This window comes from Hypanus sabinus, chromosome 16 (genome assembly GCF_030144855.1).
Source record: "Hypanus sabinus isolate sHypSab1 chromosome 16, sHypSab1.hap1, whole genome shotgun sequence".
NCBI classification, from domain to species: Eukaryota; Metazoa; Chordata; class Chondrichthyes; order Myliobatiformes; family Dasyatidae; genus Hypanus; species Hypanus sabinus.
Window position 1 is genome coordinate 16,033,968 of NC_082721.1, and position 18,905 is coordinate 16,052,872.

Genomic DNA, 18,905 nt, shown 5'->3' on the forward strand with positions numbered 1-18,905 from the left:
GATCTTGGCTAATACCCCCACTCCCAATGCTAGCCCTGTCCCTAACCATTCCTTGGTAATAAGTAGTCAAATAATAGCTATATTTGAAACCAAAGCATGAAATCTGATGTTATTGATACTTGACTGCTACCTTGAGTAAATTAAGCAATTTTTCCCCTATTGTCCTATTACCTAGCAGATGAAAAATCAAATGAATTCCATGCCTTAAACATGGAATGTACCCATGGGAGTTTAGAGAGAGTTGTGATTTTTTATGAATCTGAGATTTGATAGTCTAAGAGGCAAGCAACAGTAGAACCTATCCATTTTATTACAAGTAGATTTATTTTGGCTGTGTGTTGCTGTGGAGGGGGAGTTGGATGCAGAACACTTTTCAAAGGATTTTGGACTTAATGGATACATCGCATACAGAAGCATGTATCTACATGGATCTGTTTCAAACATCCAAGCCCTTGCCTATAATTTAATAATGATTCATCATCTTTGTAAAATGATGCACAAGTGATTTTTTTTTAATGAACCTTCACACCAAAGGACAGAGGCAAAATGCCATAGATGTAAAATTCTGCAGAAGATTATGGGGTTACTTGGCATCTCTGGAGAGGGAGAAAAATGTTTGATTTTTTTTTGGTCAGCTGACTTTGTATTAAAAGCTGATATATTGCCTCTGATGGGCCTCTGTCCAAAACATCCTCTCCATCGATGCTGCCTGATCTGTTGAGTTCCTCCAGTATTTTGTGCGCGTTACTCTGGATTTCCAGCATCTGCAGAATCTGTGTTTAACTCTAACTTTATTTGGTTTTGGCCATGCTTTATCCAACGCTGAGTATTTTCCTTGACTTTTGTCTTAATAGCAAGTAATTTTTGTCCCAGTGTGTTTTGCCAGCCTGCTGCTGCTGGCTTTTCACCTCTGTACCCTTCACCGTCCCTTGGGATTGATGCCCACTTTCTCCTCGTATTTGCTTTTGTTGTACGTTGCGGATGCACGGGTCACGTGTAAGCCATTTGGTTAAACACTCCGTGGGCTTGCTGCTTTACAAGCTGCTCAGCCTTCAAAATTCGAGCACACAAGTGACACCTAAAAACCTGAATTCATTAAACAGTGTCACAAGAAATAGCGGCTGCTTCGCCATTCCGGAGTGTCAAGTCTTGCAGATGACATTTGGTCCTCGAGTTGTGTGGCATGAAAATGGCCGCTAACTCCCACATTCTTGTCTATTTTTTTCTTGAATGACACGAGCTCCATTTAGGGAAGGAAAATTGCATTTAGTTTTCTCTTCTGCAGTTATTATTTAGCTCTGGGCCATGACATTGTGGGTTCGTGCACAGAAGTATCTGTTATTTCCAATATCTGTTAATTCACTCTCCTCTCTCCCTGCGTGAGTCATTGAATACTCTTCTCACAATATCAAAGGTGTTAAATTGCACATCAAACTCAACAATTTGTTTAAAATCCCCCTCATTTTGATCTTAAGCTTCTATGCACTCGGAAAAGCAAATCTGCTGCAGATCGGCCTTGTTCTCTGGTCTCTCTCTTTATACATGTAAACATGCTCTTAATACTTCCCTTGACACCTCTTAACATCTAGACCAAAAATAATTTAGCACAGGTGAAGAATTAAACCCACTTTTTTCCATTCTGTCTATGCATATTTACTAATAGATAGTAGGGAAGCTGTATGCTGCTTTCTCGAGTAATCCTGAATTTTTATTTTATGTGGTGGGGGGGAGAAAAAAAACAAGATTCTGGTATCAAAAGATTTAATTTTAATAGGAAGCTGCTGCCTGTTCCTGCCATTTTCTTCTATTGAAAAGCCCAAACTTAATAGCTTTCTAAGAAGCCTCATTAACCTTTTTAGCCCTGAAAGCTGGGACAAGTAGGAAAGGGAGCAAACCATGTGACATCGATTGAAGTCACTGACACAAAGTGTACTCTGATAGAGACAAAGGACTGAAGAGCTCAGAATTAGCCACCCTTTTGTCCTCAATCCTTGAGTAACTTTGTGCATTAACACCATTGTTAGCTTCTCCTGCATTAGAGTAAACCAATAAGCAGTATTTAATTAATACTTTTTCTTTAATTTAGTGGAGGATGTAGAGTACATTTTCATCAAAAAAATGAAAGGAAGATGAGATGTATGTTGGTTATGATTAGATGGCTTCAAGCTTGCATTTATGATATTGAATTCCTTAAAATCTTGGCAGTGGAGATGTCATTTGGTCCCATTGGTTCCTGCTGGATCTTTGAGCACAAAAGCAGTCCAATTAGTCGAACAGCCTTGTTCCTTCATTCTGACTCTTCTCCCCACTACCCCTTGAGGATACGTCCAGTTTACGGTTTAGAAAATTGTGATAGAAACTGTTTCTAATTTGTAAAATGCTGCCCTTTGTCGAGCGTAAAAATGCCCTCCTTTTGCCAGCTTCCTTAAATCCTGTATCCTCTGTAGCTAAAAATATGGTAGTAGCTTTGATTTCGTTCATCAACAGAAATTGAACATTTTAACAAACTGAAAGCCTTAAAGAAACAAGTTAAGACCGTATGACATAGCAGATTTCAAAGTTCAAAATAAATTTAATGTTAAAGTACATATGTCACCATATTCATCTTGACGTTCATTTTCTTGCAGGTGTGCTCAATAAATCCAATAACTGTAATAAAATCAGTGAAAGACCGCACCAGTAGAGTGGACGTCCAATGTACAAAAGACGACACTGCAAATGCACAAAGAAATAATAATGAATAAATAATAAGTATCGAGAGCATGAGATGGAGCCCTTCAAAATGAGTCCATAAGTTCTAGGAACAGTTCTGTAATGGGGCGAGTGATGAGTGCAATTATTCCCTCTGGTTTAGGAGCCTGATGGTTGAGGGTTCCTGAACCCAGTGGCATTAGTCTTGAGGCTCCTGAACAGTGTTCCTGATGGCAGCAATGAGAAGAGAGCATGTCCTGGGTGGTGTGGGTCCCTGATGATGGATGCTGCCTTCCTGTGACAGTGACAGAGTTCCATGTGGATGTGCTCTGTGGTTTGGAAGGCTTCACCTGTGATGGACTGGGCCATATCCACTGCTTTTTTTTTTGGTAGGATTTTCGGTTCAAAGGCATTGGGGTTTCGATACCAGGCTGTGATGCAGCCATCTATATACTCTCCACCACACATCTGTAGAAGTTTGTCAAACTTTTGGATGCCATGCCGAAACTTAACAAACTCCTGAGAAGCAGAGGCACTGCTGTGCTTTTTTTCATAATTGCACTTGCATTCTGGGCCCAGGACAGGTCCTCTGTAATGATACCACCGAGGAATTTAAAGTTGCTGACCCTCTCCACCCTTGATCCTCCAATAAGGATTGGCTCACGAACCTCCATTTTCCTTCTCCTGGTCAATAATCTTTGGTCTTGCTGACATCGAGTGAGAGGTTTATGTTGTGGCACCGCTCAGCCGGATTTCCATCTCCCTTCCATCTGCTGGTTCATCACCACCTTTTCAGCCTGTAACAGTGGTGTCATCAGCAAACAAATGTGAAATTGTAGCTCTGCTTAGCAACAGAGTCATAAGTGTAAAGTGAGTAGGACGGGGGGTGGGGGGGGGGGCAGGCCCACACCCCGTGGTGCACTTGTGCTGATGGAGATCATGCAGCAGATGTTGTTGCCAATCTGTACGATTTAGGATCTGCAAGTGATTCAAATGCAAAAGGGGGTATTGAAGACTGAGTGATTAGAATTACAACATTCGGGACAGTACATACAACACAGGAACAGGCCCTATCGGCCATTTGCTGTCCTGTGTGAGAAAGGAGAAAATAAATAAGATTGGATATTGGGAGACTTTGGTGAGGGGTGAGGATAGAGGTTCTTAAACTTGCTGTCAAGACTCGAACGCAACAGTTTGCTGCCTTTTCAAGGTCCATCAATGATGGTTTCCTCCGCCTTTCCCTGGTAACCCAGAGTGTCTCAGTGACCTAGTTACCATTGATTGGGCTTGAGGTAGTCAATTGTTTAATATTTTGGAACTTGAAGTATTGAGGATAATTTTCTTTTGGGATTCTGTTTCAATATTAGAGAGTACTATCGGAATGGGAATCTCTAGGAACCTGACTTGGGAAGCCATCAACTCTGGGGTGAAGAAAGCAAAACTTGTTCCAGACACTGGTGTAAATGGTTCTTCAAACAGACTCTTTGACTGTGTGTACATGCATGTATACTTGTGCTCTTGCTCAGAATCTCCCTTAGAAGCCTAATTCCACTCTTAGTCTTCCTGTAGCTCCTTGAATGTTGCTGCACAGTTTGAAAGAATGTGTGGGCATGCTTGCCTTTTAGTAGTCAAGGCATGGAGTTTGAGTCGGGAAGTTGTGCTGCAGTTTTATGCAGCTCTAGTTCAGCCACATCCAGGGTACTGTATTCAATTCTGGTCAAGCTGTTATAGGAAGGGTGCGGAGGCTTTGGAAAGGGTGCAGAAGAGATTTACCAAAATGTTGCCTTGATTAGAGGGTAGAAGAACATAAGAAAAATAGCAGGAAGTAGGCCATCTGGCCCATTGAGCCTGCTCCATCATTCAATAAGATCATGGCTGATCTGTCCATGGACTCATCTCTGCCTAACTGCCTTTCCCCCACCCCTCATGACCCTTAATTTCCCTACTATGGAAAAAAAAATATCCATCCTTGTCTTAATAATATTTACTGAGGAAGCCTCCACTGCTTCATTGGGTATGTGCTATAAGGAGAGATTGGACAAACTTGGTGTTTTCTCTGAAGTAGAGAAGGCTCAAGTGAGACCTGACAAGTTTGTAGGATTGTATGCAGCTAATGTAGTAGGCAGCCTGTATCTCTCTCCCCTACCCCACCCCCCACTGCCTAATTTTAATACCAGAGCACGTGCACTTAAGGTGAGATGGGATAAGTTCAAAGATGTGTGGGGCAAGAGGTTTCTGTACACTGAGTGGTGGGTGCTTGGAATGTGCTGCCAGGTGTGATAGTGGAGGCAAAAATGATAAAGACATCTGAGGATCTGGTACGACCACTTGAAAGTGCAGAGAATGGAGGGATAGCATTGTGTAACAGAAGGGATTAGTTTAGCACAATGTTGTGTACTAAACAACCACGTACTACTTTTGTCCCCTGACTCCCCTCCCCTTGTGGGATCTCTGCCTGCAGCTGGTGCTCCAGGCTGTGGGAAGTTTGTGACATTTAAGCAGGTGGTGGATAATGTGTGACCTGGGTTCAATCCTGACCTCGGGCTGTCTGTATGGAGTCTGCACATCTTCCCTTGTGGCCACATGGGGTTTCCTCTGACTGCTCTGGGTTCCTCCCACATCACAAGGGCATGTCGGTTTGCAGGTTAATAGGCCACTGTAAGTTGCCTCTGGCATGTCGGTGATTGGTAGAATCTGTGGGTGGGGGAGGAAATGGTTGATGGGAACTTGTGGAAAATCAAGTGGACTTGGTTAAACGGGTGTTTGATATGCAGGTGTGTACTCAGACTGAAGGGCTGTCTTCGTGCTGCATGACATTATGACCAGTTGTTCACTGAAAACTTCCACAAAGATTGCATATTGGCGAGGACTGTTTAAAATGGTCTGTGGAGCTCAACTTCAGCACTGCAGTCCTACTTCAGTACCGCACTGACATCTTAGCATGGATTTTTGAGCTCGAGCCTTTAGAGTTGCATTGCCTTCCAATCCTGAGGGGTGAATGTTACCAACTGAACGGTGGCCGGCACTGTGCCAGATCTGACGTGCCTTGGTGGGGAGGTGAATGGGATTGATTACCGATTGTGTCTGGGTGGAAAAGCCATTTGAAATGTGTTCTGACATTGCTTTCCTTGTTTGCAAGCCTCAAGCTGGAATGTGAAAAGTTGGCCAGTGAAAAGACAGAGATGCAACGGCATTATGTAATGGTAAGTATGTGACCACCTTCTTCCAGTTGCTTAGAGCAGTAATGTCTTTATGGTCACTTCATAACACCTCATAGTAAGGCAAAAAACAATTTTAAAAACTAGCAATGTGTTCATCTGATTAAAAGTAATGAAGTTGTCCATATAATAACCTTGCTGTAATAATAATTGCTTGTGTTGATCCCTGCTATTCAGTCCTCTAGTTGCTGGCAGCAATATTGCTTGGGCTTGTCCATATTTTTAGAATAATATTGTTATTCTAAATATTATTGCAGAACTATTTCCACAGATTAATCATAGGCAAATAAAGAAATGCCAATTGTGCCCAAATTTTCCTTGTACTAAGTGTTAAGGAAACTGTCCCATTGTCACAGAAAACAAATTATGCCATGGGGCTGTGAATAACAGGTAATCCCCAGTGTGATGAATGCAAATGAGCCAAGATGATGACATGCAGATGCTGAAATCTAGAATGAAAGGACAATGCTGGAAGAACTCAGCAGGTCAAGCAAAAGGTGCAAGTTGGTGTTTTGGGTGACGACCCTGCGTTAGGGAGATACAAAGGAGAACCAGTCTACTAGAGGTGGGATAGGGGCTGGTAGGTGGTAGATGGAAGCAGATGGGGAGGAGATGAGGGGCAGATGGAAGATGGCAGAGGAGGGGAGGTGGGACTGAAAGTAGAAGGTGATAGTCAATGTCAATTAAATCATATCTAAACTGTATTCTAATGATGGGTGATATCTTCCCCTCCCTTTCTCCAAGGGATGTTAATTAGTTAGCATGATATTTTAAACAGTCTTGATCAAGCATAGAGATTACTGTTGTGGATAATGGCTGAAGAATGCCAAGCAAGTTTGTAGAACATTTTTCTGTGCACCAGTAGTTTTGTGATTTAAAGATAAATGTTTCACTGCCTGTTATTGTAAGAATGTATTATAACCAGAAGTACAAGTGCATTGTCAGTAATGGGAGTATAGTGAGTGAGGTTTTTTGATATTACTCCTTGCTCTGTAATGCTCTTTTCTCATTTACACTTCATCATGCAGCAGAGCAAAGTTATTTCTATTGTTCAGCCCTTCTGTAGGGGTAAAGCAATAAATTTTTAAAAGTATTCTACAAGCAGTCTCCAGAAACCTAGTGTTCATCTTCAGAGCTGACTAGATGCATTCTAGATTGGGGCTATTTCTGTGCGAACACATTTATTGCGGGCGTTCCCACACTGGGGATCCACGGGGCCTGTTGGATAATGGTAGTGGTCCATGGCATTAAAAAAAGTTTGGAGACCTTGCATTATAGGCATTTCCGTGTCAGATTGTTAACATTGAATTGTGTGAAGTTTGTGGTTTTGCACCGGCAGTTCAGTGCAAAGACATTAAAATTACTATAATTCCCCCAAAAACAGTGCAATAACCCCCATTACCCAGGACATGCCCTCTTCTTGCTACCATCAGGAAGAAGGTACAGGAACCTGAAGGCACCTATTCAATGTCGGGAACAGCTTCTTCCCATCGGCCATGGACATTGAACCCATGAGCACTACGTTACTACTTTATTTCTTTTTGCACTAATTTAACTTTTTTTAATGGATAGATTTTCTGTAGCTGGTTTTTAGAATTATGTATTGCAATATACTGCTGCCACATAACAAATTTCATGGCGTATGCCAGTGATATTAAACCTGATTCTGAAAATGAGTGTTCATGGATTGTTCAGAAATCTGATGGTGGTTGGGGGCGGGGGGGGGGAGCTGGTTTTGAATCATTGAGGGTCTTGCACCATCTTATTGATGATGGTGCTTAGTGGCAGATGCTGAATTCTGAAGTAGCTGCCTTTTGAAGATGTTCTCCGTGATGGGGAGGGTTGTGCTTGTGGTGGAGCTGACTGAGTCAAAAACCCCTCTGTAGCCTCTTGAGATCCTGTGCATTGGTGCCCGTACACCAGGCTGTGATGCAATCAGTCAGAATATTCCCAATTGTACGTCATGGAGATGCAAGAGTCTTTGGTAAAATGCCAAATCTTCTTAAGCTCTTCACTAATGTACCTTCTTGGTTTTGTTAGAGTTGCAGTTAGTCTTGATGAACAAGATGACTGTATTTTAAACAATCCAGATGAAGTTCCTGAAGCATCAACTGCTCATTTCCCTCCATAGATGTTGCTTGACCTGAATTCCTCCAGCATTTTGCGTGTGTCCCTGTAATATATTCAGCTTTGGATTGATCAGGAATTCTGCCATGAACCTTGTTTCACTCCTACCAATCTAGTGAGATTATCGCCTTCTACCTCTGGTCTTGGCTTGTTAAGTGCCATGTGAGTCTTGGCTATAAACTACAGCAGCTCTGTTCTTGTACAACCTAGCTTGTATTTCCTACAAGCTAGGTTGCTGTTTGAATTTTCTGCCCAAGAGTTTGGAAAGGTCTGTTCTTAATGTTATTACTTCATTGGTATCCAAATATTCAATTGGAGCATCAGCATCACTTGGTGTTGGCAGGTTGAAATCCAGGCATATTAATAGTATCATCATATAAACTTTCATGGGTGTTTTCAGAGTGTAGTACTAATTAGCAGAAGACAAAATATTTGGATATTCCTGTTCTATTTGTTTGGATTGTCTGTTTAATTAGACTTTGTCTGGCAGCACTGTCATATTGTTGATGAACTGAGCCATTTAAGATGGAGCAGGTTCATTGAATACCTTTTTTGCCCAAACCCAAGTGGGGAAAAAAAAGTCTTCCCACGTTGTCCTTTACTGTTTTCTGATCTACTGGTTGGTTGTACTTCAGTTGTCTTGAGTTTGGTGCCATCCTATCTTAAATGCACTGTACCGTATTAATTTCCTTATTTAAGAAAGGAGGCTGATATGTTGCCATCAGTTTGGACAAAAATTACTAGACTGATGCCTAGAAAGGGTGGGTTGACTTGTAAGGAAAGATTAGGCTTACATTCCCTGGGATTTAGAGTGAGGGTAATTGAAGTATAATATCCTAATTAATTTTGACTAGGTGAATGTGGAAAGGTTTACTCTTGTGAGAGAATCTGGAACCAGGGGTCACTATGTAAAAATGTTTTTTTAGACAAGACCATTTTCTTTAGGAAGATTAGGAGCCTTTCAAATAAGACAGTGAAAGTAGCACCTCTAACTATTGTTAAGGTGGAAGTGAATAGATTCTTGATGGTTGAAGAAAAATCATGGAGTGTTTGATATTATAAACAGGTTGGCACGACTTCCAAAATATTGCAAGTGGCTTGAGGTGTTGGCTATTTCTACACCTAAGTTGCATGCTCTTGTGACCAGTGATTGCTGCTACAGAAATGGAGCATCTTGTCTTCAAAGTTCAAAAATAAATGTATTATCAAAGTACATATGTCACCACATAACATCCTGAGGTTTGATTTCTTGTGGGCATTTTCAATAAGTCCAAGAACCATAATAGAATCAATGAAAGTCTGCACCCAACAGGGTAGACGAGCAATCAATGTGCAAATACAAAAGAAAAAACGGTAATAAACAAAGAACAAATATTGAGAACATAAGATGAAGGATCCTTGAAAGTGAGTCCATAGGTTGTGAGAACAGTTCAGTGATGGGGCAAGTGAAGTTGGATGAAGTTATCCTCACTGATTTGCTATTCACTTGAATATTTAGTATGACAGAATTCCTTCTAAGGGCAAAATGTGCAAGATAATGAGTGTGAGGTTGACTGTGGGTATATGAAATACCATTGATAGGATTGTCATTGGATGGTGAGTTTGCTGAGATGCTGCAGTGGTTTTAAAACTGGGCATAAAATTTTTGACCCCACTCGTTATAAATTTTACTTGAAGTGAGATTCTTTTGAGCTGCATTTTCAATGCATGATATTTAAAATGAATTGAGTCAGGATGTGAGAAAAGTGCTACAGGATGGGTGGCAATGGAATGCTGATTATGATCTGGGAGGTAGGCCCACCCAGTGAGAAGTAACGGCAGATAGTAGTGCATGGCGGATTTATTACCTCTCTCAAACTCGTTCTCCTGCCTTCATGTAACCTTCACCCTTCCTAATCAAGAACCTATCAACCTCTGCTTTAAATGTACCCAGAGACTTGACCTCCGGAGTCGCGCATGGCAATGAATTCCACAGATTTACCATCCCATAGCTAAAGAAATTTCTCTTCATTTCTCTTCTAAAGGGGCATCCATCTATCGAGGCTGTGCCCTCTAGTCCTAGACTCTCCCACTATTGTAAATATTCTGCGAGCATCCACTTTGTCCAAACTTTTAAATATTTGGTAGGTCTCAATGAGATCCTCCAGTATTCATCTAAACTCCAGCATGTAGAGGCCCAGAGCCTTCAAATGCTCCTCGTATGTTCTTGTAAACTTCCTCTGGATCCTTTCCAATGTCAGCGCATCCTTTGTTAAATATGGGACCAAAAAATTGCTCACAATACTGCAAATGTGGTTTGACCTATGCCTTGTAAATCCTCAGCATTATATCCTTGCTTTTATATTCTAGTCCTTCCAAAATGAATGCTAAAGATGTGCACATTGACCTGCTGACCACCCAAAACTGTTGATGTCACAAGTGTCTCTGATGAATATCAAAGCCAAGAGGAGTGATGTTTGGGGTCTTGAATTTCTATTTTTACATAGAACATCTGCAGTGGCCTTCACTGCTATCATCTGCTAAGGAGGTTTTTGGATAATTTCCAGGATTTTGTACCAATAAAAAGATAAATGCATGCCCATGTCAGGAAGATGTGTACTTGGCAGTGATGGTGTTCATAGGATGCTGGCTTATTCATCTAGCATTGAACTTGGAGCTTCAAGGTTCTGTTGATTATGTGCATCATCCAAGTTTGCCTCAGTGCAAAATGATGCAGAGTATTTGCCGTTTTTCTTTTTTGCCCAATTGAATATAATTGGACCTTGAGGGTGAGAGAACAGTTGGACCCCATACAAGATATTGAGCGCAACGTATCTCTTGCTTCAAACTCTCGACACAGAAAGGTGCCAGAATTAATGCCAACAATTGGATAAGACAGTTAGACATGGGAGCCGAACTGGGTCACTCAGCCCAGTGAGTCTCCTTTGCCTTCTCCCATAACCTTTGATGACGTCCTTACTAATCAAGAACCTATCAACCTCTGCTTTAAATGTACCCAATGACTTGGTTTCCCCAGTCACCTGTGCAGTAAATTCCACAGATTTACCACTCTGTTGTAAAGAGATGCCTTTGTATTCTGATTCTGTGCCTGCTGGTCCTAGACTTCCCCTTATAGGGAACATGCTTTCCACATCCACTCTAGGCCTTCTAGTATTTGATAGATTTCAGTGAGATCTTCTATTCTCCTCCTCTCTCTCTCCCCCCCCCCCCCCCCCCACCAAACAACATTCTTTGGACTTAGAAAAAGAAAGAAGAACATGTGGGTAGATTTCTGCCTTGTATTAAAGCAATTCCTAAGTTTTCTTTTGCATCCTTAAACTCTAAGCAGTTTATTTTTCCTTATTTGGAAAATATTTCATTGGTCAAGAGTCAACTATTTTTGGAAGTTTAAAGGGGAGTTATGCTAACTTTTTGAACATGCTGCTGTTTGCTTTGGATAGAGTATAACTGAAAGATGCAACCATGTCAATCTCTTAAGTTTTTGGCAGTTTTGCTGTTCCAATGAATTGAATAATGATGGATGGGCAAATAAAAGCCGGTTAAGTATTTGCTAAAGGAGGGGATCCTGAATCTGGAGCTCAATGGCTTTAAAAGGCAAGTATTCTTGGGACTTTGATGCTTGGCCTTCTGCCAGACTTGTAAATAGAGGTGTGCAGTGACGCATCAAAGAACAGCATGTTGTACTTTTATTAAAACCTGATTTGTAAGTTGTTCAACAGTGCCAAAAATAAAATACATTCACAGTAGTTAGTGCTGGAGCTGATTTATAGCACAGTTTAAATTTTCCTCTGGTGACCAATTTGGAGATTTTGTAGGTTGTTGTAACAGGTAATGGTGTTCCTTAGAAACTCCCTGTTCAGGGTGATTGGATCCCTTGTAGGATAATTGATGTGCATAGGGATTTGAAAAGGAAATTGTTCCAATTCCTCTGTGGTCTCATCCCTCCTTTTTATCTGTTGATTTCTGCCGATGAAGATTGGTGTAATTGGGTGGTGCCTAGTTATTGCACTGGATGCAGTCCAGATGTGTGGACTAATGACCTGGTGTCTAGAGTTCAAATCTCATCACAGCAGCTGCAGATCCAAGTTAATGAATTAAATGATGTGGAATGAAAACGATTGCATCAGTTATGGTGGTCATGAAACAACAGGATTGTCAGAAAATTCCCATTTGGTTTGCTAATATTCTTCAGGGAAGGAGCAATGCCATCTTGGCTTGTAATGACTTCAGACCCACAGCCATCTGGTTGATGTGGAACTGCCCACGAACTAATCAAGCTTCTAAATTGTGTCAATAGCACAAGACACTGGATTAAAAATGTAGCTCACTACTTTTTTTTTGGAGGGGCCACTGGGGATAGCAATAAATACTAACCTTGCCACATCACATGATCTTCACCAGTGCTGGTGTTCTGTGTATATTTTCAGTCACTTATGCAACCGCTACCTTCGGTTTTAAAGCCAGATTACAGACAATGCTATTGGTTGTTCAAATTGAGTCCTAAATTGAAAAAAAAATCTGTAAGCTCCACCTTTTGCTGGCAGATTCTTTGAGAGCATCTGACTTGCAGGTTGAGTCAGTGGTAAGGAAGGTAAATACAGTGTTGGCATTCATTTTGAGAGGATGTCAATATAAAAGGATGTAATGCTGAGGCATTTTAAGGCTTTAGTCAGAAGACACTTTTATGAGCAGTTTTTGCACTTATCTAAGAATGTACTGGTATTGGAGAGGGCCCAAGGAGGTTTAGAGAATTATCCTAGGAATGAAAGGGTTAGCATATGAGGATCATTTAATGGCTGTGGGCTTGTACTCACTGACATTCTGAGGAATGGGGGGAGGGGTGAATCTCATTGAGGCCTATCAAATATTGAAAGGCTGAGATCATAGAACTTGGAGAGGATATTTCCTGTAGTAGGGGAGTCTCAGTGAGGCAAGAGGGCACAGCCACAGAAGACAAGGATATCCCTTTGGAACAGAGATAAGAGGGCTTCCTTTAGTCAGAAGGTGGAATTTGTCTCATGAGGCCAAGTCATTGGGTATATTTAAAGTGGAGGTTGATAGGTTCTTGATTATTAAAGTTGTAAAAGGTTATAGTGAGGAGGCAAAAGAATGGGGATGAGAAGGAAAATAAATCATCCATGATAGAATGATGGAGCAGACCCAGTGGGCTGAATGGCCTAACTGCCTCTTCTATTAAACCACAAGACCCTTTACCCTAGTTTATTGTCGTATGACTGTATATGCATATAACCAAGCAAAATATTCCTCCAGACCACGTGCACCCACAAAACACATCAAACACAGCACATAAAACAAAATGTTGCATTAAATTATTTAATAAAATAATCTAAAATGCATGTAGTGCGCAGCACAGGTAAACAGCTTGCTCTGCTGGTGTTCATTCATCTTACAGCCCGAGGGAAGAAACTGTTGGTAATCCTAGTCCTGATGCTTCTGTCCCTCCTTGAAGTGTAGAGGGTCATAAAGGTTGTGGGATAGGTGGTAGGGATCCTTAGCAATGCTGAGGCCTTAGTTTGCAGTTCTCCTGTTAATGTCGCAAATGGGGGTTGGGGGGAGAGATCTCAGCAGTTTCTAACTCCCAGTGTGCCCTCTTTCTGCAGATCTGTCAGTTTTTATTTGGTATCGCTGTGAGTTGATTTACTAGTTTTCCTATCCAGGGGTTGCTCGTCTACTGAAATCTGACGTGCAAGTTCTCCCACACATTTTCAAGCTAGTTATAATGTTTTGTGGTATCTGTGTATGATTGGATACTGTATACATTTCATTATTTTAACTATGGGTAGTGATAGGGTAAACAATGAAATTAATTATAGCAAGTGAATGTAGTGATGTAATGTAGGCAGTGCTAGAAAATGTGTTTCTGACGGTACAAAGTTTAAAGTATGTACATGTCATCACATACAACCCTGAGATTCATTTTTGTAGGCATACTCAGAAAATCTACAGAATTAATGAAAGATTTGCCAGAGTGCAGAAGACAAACTATATAAGTAAATAGCGATAAATAATGAAAACATGAAATAACAAGATGGTCCTTAAAGTGAGGTAATTGGTTGTTGGAACATCTCAATGGATGGGCAAGATGGTAGTGTTATCCCCTTTCATTCAAGGGCCAATTGGCTGAGGAGTAGTAACTGTTCCTGGACGTGGTGGTGTGAGTCCTGAGGCATTGTGTCTTCTGCCAGATGACAGCAGTAAGAAAAGACCATGGCCTGGGTGGTGAGGATCTCTGATAGCAGATGCTGCTTTCAATAGACAATAGGTGCAGAAGTAGACCATTCGGCCCTTCGAGCCTGCACCACCATTTTGAGATCATGGCTGATCAATTACTATCAATACCCTGTTCCTGCCTTGTCCCCATATCCCTTGATTCCCCTATCCTTTAGATACCTATCTAGCTCCTTCTTGAAAGCTTCCAGAGAATTGGCCTCCACTACCTTTCGAGGCAGTGCATTCTAGACCCTCACAACTCTCTTCTTATGACAGTGTTTCATCTAGATGTGCTCAATGGTTGGGAGGGCTTTACCCATGATGTACTGGACTGAATCCATGACATTTTGTAGGATTTTCCTATCAAAGGCAATCTGCTTGCATACTGTTCTCAAACACAATCCTAGTGCAACTAACTGCAGTATGCTAATAGATTGGAAGTTCTGAGCGAACAGTGAAATGAGGGCTGCAAAATCTTCAGATTTTGAGGGTTGTCAGTTGTATAAAAAGGACTTCTTTGAGATTATGGTCAAGTCTGTCATTTTTAACCTTTGATTAATTTTCTGTGGAAGTGAAAAACATGGATGCAGGGTAACATGTTTCATGTTCTCAGCTCTTGCAACGTAAGATCATGTGTTCATGACCTCCCTCATGCATTCATTATTAAGATTTGTCCTTGAGAGCAGTTAAGAGCTGTTGTGGGCACCGTTTTTAAATAAGATTGGAGTAAAGATTTTATGAGGTTATAGTGTACCTTTGCACAGAAAAATGGAGGGTCCTTTTCCTGCATAGTTCAAGCTTGAATAATGCACACACAATACTGGAGGAACTCAGCAGGTCAAGCATTTATGAAGAGGAACAAAGGGCCAAGACTTTTCATCAGGACTGGATAGGAAAGAGAAAGGAGCCAGAATAAGAAGATAGGAGGGAAAGGAATGCAAGCTGGAAGGTGATGGGTGTAACCAGGTGACGGGGAAGGTGGGTGGAGATGAAGTAAGAAGCTGGGAAGTGATGGGTAGAAAAAAGTAAAGGGCGGAAGAAGAAATCTCCTGGAAGAGAAGAGTGGACCATGGGCAAAAACACTCTTTTTATATCAGATTCTTCCTTCAGCCCTGATGCTGCCTGAGTTCTTCCAGCATTTCATATGTGTCCTCCAGATTTCCAGCATCTGCAGAATCTCCTGTGTTCAAGGTTCCTGATTTGTATCCTGCTGGTATCAAAGCAGGATGTGAAACTTTCCTGGAAATTGTATTTGCTAAGATAAAAAGTTTCAACCAACTTTTGACTTTGCATTTGTCATTGGATGCTCCGAAAGTTCTCCTTGTCATTTGGATGTGATGCTTGTCTCTCTGAAATGAATCAGAGGACTTCATCAGAGCAGCTAACGAGTGATTTTAAGGTCAACATAAGAATTTGAATAACTTATCACATGAGAAGAGATTACCAGCTGGATGGAGGAAAAGATTTGGGAATATGCTCAAAGCCTCCAGGGGTGTGAAGGATTATCGCAGAAGTCCCACTAACTCTCAGGATCCCAGGCCCATGACCTCTCAAAGTGAAACGAGAGCCCTCAGTGTAGTATCGGTCACCCTCATTTTAGCAAGAGGGTGACACAAACCCTGTGTAACTGATGGAAGTACTGTACCACCTCCCCAAGTTACTCTAGTACACAAGATACTGGAGGATCTTAACAGTTGAGGCAGTGTCTGTGGGTCGAGGCCCTTCCCACGTTACTCACCACCTTGCCCTTTCTAGGACTTGATTAATAAATTTGCATCATTCACTATTCTCAAGATCTGTAAAGCAAAGTTGAGGCTTTATGAAGCATCAATGAGGCCCCGCAGGTCGAACACAATTTGTGGAACAATAACTTAATGTTATGGGTCGGAGACTGTAAAAGAGCGAACTAGGTAGTTTTGAATTGGAGGGAAAATGAGGGAGAATAGATGGAAGTTGCCGTGGATAGGTGAAGCCGTGGTTGTCATGGGGATAAAGTATTTGGTCAATGGCATAATCGGGAGGGGGGACAGTTAGAGTGAGATGATCGAGGGAAGGTTAAAGGTTTTGAGTTTGAGGTCATGACTAACAGGGTAGGCAACACTGATTTTGGGAGGGGGGTGGGTAAGAACTTAAGCCAGCGTCGCTAATAGATGTTTCACAGAAATAACCAATTTTGATCCAGAGAAACTGCACTCGCGTTATAGAATTCACTCTTGAGTGGGTGAGACAAGAGCTGAGGTACTGTTTCTTAAACTTGCATTGAGCTTTGGGACATCAGTATAGAGGCTACAGAATGGTTTGAGTGGGCTGGAGAATTAAAGCAACAGGAACAGTGGTCACTCCACCGGGTTGAATGTAAATTTGAAGAAATGAGGTCTCGGTGTCCAAGTCTGTATACTTTTTGTCAAAGAAAGGCCATTTTGGCAATCAGGTGTGTTGACGTACAGAATTCAAGCCTAATTTGGAGCATCACGGTAGAGTAGCGGTTAGTGTAATGCTATTCCAGCTCAGGGTGTTCCAGAGTTCAAAGTTCGTTTCTAGCAGGAGTTTGTACATTTGCCCCGTGAGTGTGTGGCTTTCCTCCAGGTGTGCCACTTTCCACCCACATTCTAAAGAGGTACCAGTTAGCAGGTTAATTGTCTTGTGATTAAGCTAGTGTTAAATAGGTGGGTTGCTGGGTAATGTGGCTAGATGGGTCAGAAGGACTTATTCCTTGCTGTATCTCTTGTAAAATCAGATCACTCCAGTCAGAAGCCTTATTTATTTTCCCTTCCTGGCCTGGCCTGGGGATATGTAAAGAATCTTGCAGCAGGATACTGATTTGACGTTGATACTCTAAGCCTAAGTGCCTAAGTGAAGCCCCTCGTCCACTACCCGTGGTTATGCCTTCAGTTAACAAACAGAGCAAGCAAGGAAAGTGCTCAGCTGCTGCCCAGGAGAGCACTGCCTGATCTCTGGTAATGTTTCCACATTGATTCCCATGCAGAGTTTCTCAGTCTGCAAACGAACAAAATCCACACGCCCCCCCCCCCCCCACCCCCACCATGTCTGATGAACTTTCTCACAGGGCTGCCACCTACTAACAACACAATCACACATCCGGAACTATATCTGAAGATTCTAGCAGAAGATAGACCTTATTTGACTCCAACCTGCAACATCTAGTTTGACCTGTCCAACTCTGCTGGACTCTGGTATAGACTAAAGTCAAACACATCCTCTTTGTTAAAATAATAATGCTGACTCTGAAATAACTTGAATGCTGTCTAGGAGATGACCAGTTATGCAAATTTGTCAAGGAAGAATTAGTTCCTGAACTCCTACCATGTTTGCTGAATTAAATGACATTTACCAATGGTTTAAAATCTTTCCGTTCAAGATTTATAGATTATTCCTTCGTGTTGCATTAAAACCAGCTTCTGTGGCTTTTAGTTTGAATGTTTGTTGCTTTGCTAATGTGCGGTTTTGTTTTTATTTCAGTATTACGAGATGTCATATGGCCTCAATCTTGAGATGCATAAACAAGTAAGTACAAGAGTAAATGAAAGCCTTTGAGGTTAATGAATGGAATAATTGCCTGTCATCTGCAGTTCATGCACGGAACCAAGAGTACGTGGGTAGTATGAATGTAAATCAGTATTTGGTTTTGTAATTCCTCCTCCAAACCTTGGCCTGCAAGGCCTAGTCATTGGCAGATGGCTGTTTCACATTCATTCTGGAAGAACTGTGTTTTTGTAATGATAGGAAACAGCGTTTCTGGTAATTGTAGAACAGATGGGAGGGCGCGGGGTTATGAAGAGCGAGGGGAAGAGGTCTGTGGCAGCAAATTGCAGTCAGCAGACCGTTGTGACTTGAGGGGAAGATAGTGAAAGTGTTACCTTTTTTATACACGTGTTGAAATTCATTATTGACTGAACTGTGGGCTGCTTTGGTCATGTGACTTCAGATGCTCCTTTCCTCCTTTGTGTCACGGAAAGTGAAGGAATTCTGGGGCCAAGGAGATGGTTGATATTTAAGGTTGCAACCCTGCCATGAGAAGGTTTTCATTTTTGTAGATAAAGCGGGTAATACAGTTGGCCCTCCATATCTGCAGGGGTCTGGTTCCGGGACCCCCCCCCCCCCCCACGGATATCAAATACCATGAATGCTCAAGTCCCATATATAAAATGGTGTAGTATTTGCATATAACCTATGCACATCCTCCCGTATACTTTAAATCATCTCTAGATTACTTATAATACCTAATGCAATGTAAATGCTATGTAAATAGTTGTACTGTATTGTTCAGGGAATAATGACAAGAGAAAAGTCTGTACGTACACATTCAGTACAGATGCAACCATCGTAGCTCTTCTGAGAACACTGATGCTGCCTGTGATCTTTAAGTTCTTGAGGCTATAGCACTTTACATAGCTAGCCAGCCATCCCTTATTAGCCTTGAACTCCTTCCTCTCACTCGCAACACAATAGTGAACAAATGAGACATGAAGTGAACAATGCTCAAATGACGAGTACTGGAGAGAGAATTTCCGGGTTTTCTTTTTGATCCCGTCCGCGGTTGGTTGAATCCGTGGATGCAAAGGGCTGACTGTAGTTTTACAGGTACCTTTTTGAACTCTGCCTGACTGGCCAATAATT

At 41.7% G+C, this 18,905-nt stretch overlaps 1 protein-coding gene across 1 annotated transcript in view; it reads left to right on the plus strand.

Annotated features, from left to right (window-relative positions):
* LOC132406029 (transducin-like enhancer protein 1) overlaps positions 1–18,905 on the plus strand; it is a 196,753-nt gene that overhangs the window by 18,318 nt on the left and 159,530 nt on the right. The window contains exons 3-4 of the mRNA XM_059991180.1: positions 5,831–5,894; positions 17,748–17,792. Of these exons, the coding sequence (XP_059847163.1) occupies positions 5,831–5,894; positions 17,748–17,792 (109 nt within the window). The remainder of the gene's footprint in view (positions 1–5,830; positions 5,895–17,747; positions 17,793–18,905) is intronic.